The sequence below is a fragment of the Mytilus californianus genome, unplaced genomic scaffold (assembly GCF_021869535.1).
Source record: "Mytilus californianus isolate M0D057914Y unplaced genomic scaffold, xbMytCali1.0.p SCAF_7, whole genome shotgun sequence".
Lineage (NCBI taxonomy): Eukaryota > Metazoa > Mollusca > Bivalvia > Mytilida > Mytilidae > Mytilus > Mytilus californianus.
In genome coordinates this window covers 41,907,214-41,915,447 of record NW_026262723.1, presented here as the reverse complement: position 1 = coordinate 41,915,447, position 8,234 = coordinate 41,907,214, and the positions used below count along the sequence as shown (strand labels likewise).

Below are 8,234 nucleotides of genomic sequence, written 5' to 3'. Positions count from 1 at the left end.
AAAAATTTGGAGCGATTATGAATTAATTAGGAGTGGCCCTTGGTCCGCCGAGCATAGATATAAATAAAGGCTTTATTTATATCTATGGTACGAATAAAGGGACTGAACGTATATTGAAATTATGTCATTGTAACATCGTATGGCAAGAACACATTAAATAAGTGGGAAAAGGTGTATTTTTTTATAGATTATACACTGAGAAGAACAGTTTGTGGGTTTTTCCGGAAGATAATTACCGTTCAAGTTCAAGAGTTTAGAATTACCAAGGGAGATAATCTTGAGCGATTCGGCGGTAAAAACAAAAATTACATAGCAGACAAAAACATAACACACAATAGTTTCCGGATTGATTCACAATCCTCTGCTATTGCAGACACAGCATTATGCATATTTGTGCCTTTAATGAGAGGAGCACTTTTGTGTGAACTTCTGTAACCGGGGAGCATGATTCTCAGTAGAAAACCCATACACCTTATCGCTATATATTCCATTCCGGGTAAGTTCTTTTTCATCCAGTTGAAGCTATCTGGGGCCCTGTTTAAACACTGTATCATGCATAATACCATTTAAAGAGGCCTGTTTAAACCATCGTAAACACTTCAAACGTAATATATTTTTACTTTAATTTGAGTTCGAAAAAGTAGATCATAATCTATCAAAGTTTCAAAGTGTTTGCTTTCTAAATTTTTTCCTCCCTCAGCTCGTTACTGATGACCTTTGTTTTGGCACCCGATGACCCAAACAGGAAGTTGTCTAAGATACTGTTTTTTCCAGATTAGACTAAATAGCGAAAAGTGTATTGTCACCTGGGACAGGAAATTATAATTTATATCGATACTGAACCTCTGTTTTAGAAGTCCCTGCTTTAACCCACTGAACTAAAAAAGTAACCTCCCTAGCACAAACGATCACGGCTTGTTGTAAGTATCTACTAATCAAGGGAGGCAATCATGTCGCTCTGAAGTTCTATGTCACTTTCATTGTCTTGAACATGTATGACATATTTGCCAATGGACGTTAAGCAACAGTTGAACTAACAATCAATCAATCACGTTCATCATTAGGAATTGAGATATATGACTTTTTATTGAAACACCTAGTACAAATGCTGTCGTTGCCAATTTCAACAATCCAATATTTTTACAGATGTATTACAAAATGAACTTTCACTTTCAGACATCAAAATGCAGCATCAATATATATATATATATGTATTCTAGAGTACTTAACAATTATAAGGATTTGCTAACTAATTGATTTTATAACCTGAAACACTTCTTGTAATGTATTTTGAAGAAGTAGTACAACCATGAAATATTACTCCATGAACATGATGAACAAATTCTTCATAACAAAAAATCCAGAGAAGACACAAGTTTGATAAATTAACAATACATTATTATTCTTTTGCAGTATAAAGTGAAACAGACCATATAAAGGTGGATTGTATATAGATTGGTACTGTATCATATGTTCATGATATTTTTATAACAAGAATGAGGAGATCGGCAGCCCCAAGTCAATTCAATCCAGCTAAACGTCCTAAGTTTACAGCACCATTTAAAGACGCTAGAGCTAGTTCAGTCACTCATCAAAGCAGAAATGTTTCGGTACATTTATTAAGATATACACATATTTTCTAGTAAGGCTTTGAGGACAGAGAGGTACAGACCAATTTAATATAAAAAAGTGGCACTCTCTTACAATTAATTTTAACTTTTCAGTACAGATTTTTAACATGGACAAACACGAAAAGACCTTTTTACAGTGTTCTCCCCTGGCTCTGAAAGCACCATGGACCCGCAGTCCTATAATTTATTTAATTTTTTAGCACTGCCCTATCAGTCTAATGTTACACAATCCTTGGAACATATTTTAGGGGTCTAGAAGTGGCCTGTTGCAAAGCTTAATTTCTAACTTTGCCTCTATCCAACATACCTTCTTTTTCCAGCAGCAGTCAAAATTTGATAAGACAAACATCTGTACCATACATGCTCCAAAAATGGGCTTAGATCTATATTCCCCCTTTAAAAAAATACAAAGGAAATGACTGACTTCTTAATTTTTTACATTTAAATTTTGAATTAAAAAAAAAAATCATCTAGATGGCTTATTGCCACAGCTCCTTATTTACATGTACATGTTGTACATCTTTTTTTTTATCTTGTAGATGATAAAAGGTATATATGTATTTGCTATGTGCATATTTGAAGATCCTGATTGAAAAGAGAAATCTGTCATTTTTCATTATATATTATGCCTTTATATACTTTAGGATGTAATAGCAGACTGTATTACAGGAGTGAAAGACACAAGGTATAAAAATAATATATTACCAGACCATATTTTCCATTTATAGTCAGTTTGACCATCTATTTGTTACAATTTCCAGCTGTTGGTGAAGCAAAGTTACTCCCAATTATTTTTTTTTTAAATTTGTTGTTTATTGTGTGTTCTTAGTTTCACAAATTATAAAAAAAGGTGATTTTAATTTTGTCTTAATTTCTGTATTGGAATGAACTAAGTAAAACATGTCTTCAAAACATGTTTTAGAATAACTATTTTTTTTACATAGACTGTGTCGAGAACAAACTTACATTTAAAGCAGTTTTTCTTTAACCTGAAAATTGATAACAATGATAATCATGATTTACACAGTGATTAGATAAAACTTATGGTTAGAACTTGACAATGAAATTTAAGTTTCAATATTTTTAATCTTAACAGTGTGACAGAAAACAATGATATTCAAACACCAACAATACCAGTATCAAATTTGGCTAAAACATTTCGGACACCTCTTCAATCAGTTACTACACCACAACAAAAGACCAAAAGTATAACTGATTTAGAAGTGAAAGCAGCACCAACTGGTGGAAATGCTGATGGTATGTTTTCAATGTTGTTTAGGATATAAATTTGTAAAAAAAGAAAGCAGTTTGATGAGCATCTGAAGTCACTATAACATATTCAACAATAATGGTATTCTAACACCACAAAGTTGAACCCAAGAGGTCCTACAGGCAAGATGTTGATAGATGAAAAATATGCCAAAGAACCTTAGTAGCATGTAAACCTTAGAGCCACAATTACCAGACTCTACACCACAATTACAAAAAAGTAGAAACAATACCTGAATTAAATATTATTAAGGACAAAGTAAATAAATCAGCATTTAACTTGTCCACAACACAAATCTCCTGGAATATTTAATGTATCTGCAGACTACATCATTAAAAAAACAGCAATTTCTTCGCAGCACTTCTGACATGCTTTGCAACAGTATCTTTGGTATAGCAAAGCCAATTAAATTGGTATTGAACCCAGAGAAATTGAGTGTTTTCTGATGGATTATTTTTCATGGATATGTGGAGGCCAAAGTTGAAAGAATCTAGAATCTAGCTAATACTTATAAATCTAAAATAACACTATTTACACATCATTGAATGGGAGACCATCCTGCAGATAGCAAAACCAAAACAGGCTACAATCCCAACCCGCCCCACCCTAGTAGTATAAATATATCCCTTACATCACAGGACTGACAATACACTATACAAATTTGGTTTCACTAACAAATTTACATAGGCACATTATTGAAAATAGATTTAACTTTTATTTTCATTTTCTATTGTACAATGTTGTCACAAACACTTCCTTTATTATATAATTTGAAGGAAGCCACATTTACCATGTTTCCTTGAAAATTTTACATAATGTTTCCATCTTTAAGACACCCCTGCAATACGGTCTAACACCTTGACATAAAATAAGCCATTTTATCAATTAACAAAATTTGTGTTGACCTTAAAATTAGAAAGATGTACATATTTATTACTTTCCATGAAAACATCTTATTTAACAATGAAAGATCTCATGATTTGATTTCAAACAAATTCTAAAACTTCAGGTGACAGTTCAGATGATAATCGGAGGTATCTCAGTGTGATGTGGTGTAAAAATTCAAGCAAAAAGGTATAGTATGATAATGATGTGATGACTTCAACTTTACCATTTGGAAACCTTGATTCAAAAGCTCCCTTATGAACAGCAACCCTCTTTCGAGGAAAAATGATAGTAAAACAAGCCCTGGAATGTGCATATTTATTGAATGAATACAACTCATTATGACTTTAAAATTTAAAACCATAACCCTGTACAACAGGAATCTCATTTCTTTGTACCTGGTCATAATGAAGCAGATTGATTTCAGAAACACATGTTGACAAAAACAAATATTGATAAAGTTCATTTGAGTATTGTGGCCCACTAGATGGTATAGATTATTTTTTTACTAACAATATAAAAAAAGAAGAGACAATGCCAATGAGACAACTTTCCACCAGAGACAAAATGAAGTAGAAGTTAGAAATTATAGGTCACTGGGGCCTTCAACAATGAGCAAAACCAATACCGCATAGCAAGATATAAAAAAACTCACATGACGTCAAATTAACAGCCTAATTATACCCCACGCAACGAGTTGCGGAGGGTATAATGTTTTTTTACCCGTCCGTCCGTCAGTCCGTCAGTCCTATTTCTTGTCATCGCAACTCCTCTCAAACCACACAACAGAATTTCACGAAACCTTTTTAGATAATAAGGACATACTATGTAGTTGTGCATATCGACAGGAAATTATGATTCAATTTTTGTCGAGCCTGCGACTTTTGTCGCAGAAAGCTCGACATAGGGATAGTGATCCGGCGGCGGCGGCGTTAGCTAACTTCTTAAAAGCTTTATATTTTAGAAGGTGGAAGGTCTGGATGCTTCATACTTTGTATATGGTTGCCTCATGTTACGAAGTTTCCGTCAGTCACATGTCCAATGTCCTTGACCTCATTTTCATGGTTCAGTGACTACTTGAAAAAAAAGTTAAGATTTTTTGTAATGTTAGATTCTCTCTTATTATAAGTAATAGGATAACTATATTTGGTATGTGCGTACCTTGCAAGGTCCTCATGCCCGTCAGGCAGTTTTCACTTGACCTCGACCTCATTTCATGGATCAGTGAACAAGGTTAAGTTTTGGTGGTCAAGTCCATATCTCAGATACTATAAGCAATAGGTCTAGTATATTCGGTGTATGGAAGGACTGTAAGGTGTACATGTCCAACTGGCAGGTGTCATCTGACCTTGACCTCATTTTCATGGTTCAGTGGTTATAGTTAAGTTTTTGTGTTTTGGTCTGTTTTTATACGACCGCAAAAATTAAAAAATTTTTGGTCGTATATTGGTATGACGTTGGCGTTGTCGTCGTCGTCGTCTGGCGTCGTCCGGCGTCGTCCGAAGACACATTGGTTTTCGCACTCTAACTTTAGTTTCAGTGAATGGATCTCCATGAAATTTTACCATAAGGTTCAATACCACGAAAGGAAGGTTGGGATTGATTTTGGGGGTTATGGTATTAACAGTTAAGGAATTAAGGGCCAAAAAGGGGCCAAAAATAAGCATTTTTGTAACTTTCAGACAATAACTTGTGTGTAAGTGTATGGATCTCTCTGACATTGTTCCACAAGGTTCCATATCACAAAGGGAAGGCTGTAATTAATTTTGGGGGTAATTGCCTCAAAATTTTAGGAATTAGGGGCCAAAAAAGGGGCAAAAAACAAGCATTTTTCTACTTTCAGGACAATAACTTGTGTGTAAGTGTTTGGATATTTCTGAAATTGTACTACAAGGTTTCATATCACAAAGGGAAAGCTGGAATTGAGTTCGGGGGTAATTGCCTGAAACGTTTAGGAATTGGGGGCCAAAAAGGGGCCAAAAATAAGCATTTTTCTAGTTTCAAGACAATAACTTGTGTTCAAGTGTATGGATCTTTCTGAAATTGTACTGCAAGGTACCATACCACAAAGGGAAGGCTGGGATTGAGTTTGGGGGTGATGAATCATAAGGGGGTTCAAAAAATTTGGGGGGGGGGATTTTTTTTTTTCTTTTTTTCCTTTTTTTTTTCTTTTAAAATTTTCCATTTTAAGTTGGTTATTTCTGATTTATATTTAAAAGCAAATAATAATGATATTGTAGGAGATACACACCAAACAGGATGTGTAAATTTTTATATAATAAGTATTGTGCAATAGCAAGAAATTTTCAATTGCACAGTATTGCACAATAGCAAGAAATCTTCAATTGCACAGTATTGCGCAATAGCAAGAAATCTTCAATTGCACGTTATTGCGCAATAGCAAGAAATATCCAATAGCACAATATTGTGCAATAGCAAGAAATTGTCAATTGTACAGTATTGCGCAATAGCAAGAAATATTCAATTGCACAGTATTGTGCAAAAGAAGATACTTCTTATAAATTGCTTATTTCTTGATCAATTTCAATGGGGTTTTATTCTTGAATTCTTGGGGTTCTTTAATATGCTGAATATAACCATGTATTAAGTTTTTGGATTTTGGGCCCTGTTTTTAAATTGGTCCACATTGAGGTCCAAAGGGTCCAAAATTTAACTTTGTTTGATTTCATCAAAAATTGAATTATTGGGGTTCTTTGATATGCCGAATCTAACCGTGTATTTAGATTCTTAATTTTTGGTTCCGTTTTCAAATTGGTCTACATTAAGGTCCAAAATTAAACTTAGTTTGATTTTAACAAAAATTGAATTTTTAGTGTTCTTTGATATGCTGAATCTAAACATGTATTTAGATTTTTGATTATGGGCCCAGTTTTCAAGTTGGTCCAAATCGGGGTCCAAAATTAAACTTTGTTTGATTTCAACAAAAATTGAATATATGGGGTTCTTTGATATGCTGAATCTAACCAAGTATTTAGATTTTTGGGCCCCGTTATCAACTTTGTCCACATTGAGGTCAAAAGGGTCCAAAATTAAACTTTGTTTGATTTCATCAAAAATTGAATTCTTGGGGTTCTTTGATATGCTGAATCTAACCATGTATTTAGATTTTGGATATTGGACCATGATAGGTGAATGTCCAATTTAAAAATTTTAAGTTCTTAGACCACATTCATTCTGTGTCAGAAACCTATGCTGTGTCAAATATTTAATCACAATCCAAATTCAGAGCTGTATCAAGCTTGAATGTTGTGTCCATACTTGCCCCAACTGTTCAGGGTTCGACCTCTGCGGTCGTATCAAGCTGCGCCCTGCGGAGCATTTTATTCTTATACTGTATGCCATAGGTCTACTATATTTGGTGTATGGAATGATTGTAAGGTGTACATGTCTAGCGGGCAGGTGTCATTTGACCTTGACCTCATTTTCATGGTTCAGTGGTCAAAGTTAAGTTTTTGAGTTTTGGTCTTTTTTTCTAATACTATGTGCAATAGTTCAACTATATTTGGTATGTGCGTACCTTGCAAGGTCCTCATGCCCGTCAGACAGTTTTCACTTGACCTCGACCTCATTTCATGGATCAATGAACAAGGTTAAGTTTTGGTGGTCAAGTCCATATCTCAGATACTATAAGCAATAGGTCTAGTATATTCGGTGTATGGAAGGACTGTAAGGTGTACATGTCCAACTGGCAGGTGTCATCTGACCTTGACCTCATTTTCATTGTTCAGTGGTTATAGTTAAGTTTTTGTGTTTTGGTCTGTTTTTCTTATACTATATGCAATAGTTCAACTATATTTGGTGTATGGAAATATTTTATGATCTATTTTGCAGTCACGCAGGTTTTATTTGACCTTGACCTCATTTTCAAGGTTCATTGCTCAGTGTTAAGTTTTTGTGTTTTGGTCTGTTTTTCTTAAACTATAAGCAATAGGTCAACTCTATTTGTTGTATGGAAGAATTGTTAGCTGTACATGCCTGCCTAGCATGGTTCATCTGACCTTGACCTCATTTTCATGGTTCATTGGTCAATGTTTAGTTTACTTGGTTAATGTTAAGTTTATGTGACAGTTGTAATAAAGCTTTATATTTAGGACTATCAACATAATATCAATGATTAGTAAAGAAGGCGAGACATTTCAGCGTGTGCACTCTTGTTTTTCTAGGAGTTACGCCCCTTTGAACTTATTTACTTTAATGTACTACTGCAACCTTTTGTCATCCCAACTACTCTCAAACCACACAACAGAATTTCCTGAAACCTTTTCAGATAATAAGGACATACAATGTAGATGTGCATATCGACAGAAAATTACGATTAAATTTTTTTTCCAGGAGTTACACCCCTTTGAACTTATTTGCCCAATATACTACTGCAACCTTTTGTCATCGCAACTCCTCTCAAACCACTCAACAGAATTTCATGAAAC

At 34.2% G+C, this 8,234-nt stretch overlaps 1 protein-coding gene across 1 annotated transcript in view; it reads left to right on the top strand.

Annotated features, from left to right (window-relative positions):
• Positions 1-275: 275 nt before the first annotated feature.
• LOC127709466 (DNA repair and recombination protein RAD54B-like) overlaps positions 276-8,234 on the top strand; it is a 46,647-nt gene continuing 38,688 nt past the window's right edge. The window contains exons 1-5 of the mRNA XM_052215050.1: positions 276-496; positions 1,414-1,610; positions 2,276-2,316; positions 2,728-2,888; positions 3,911-3,975. Coding sequence (XP_052071010.1) covers positions 1,497-1,610; positions 2,276-2,316; positions 2,728-2,888; positions 3,911-3,975 — 381 coding nt within the window. The 5' untranslated portion in view covers positions 276-496; positions 1,414-1,496. The remainder of the gene's footprint in view (positions 497-1,413; positions 1,611-2,275; positions 2,317-2,727; positions 2,889-3,910; positions 3,976-8,234) is intronic.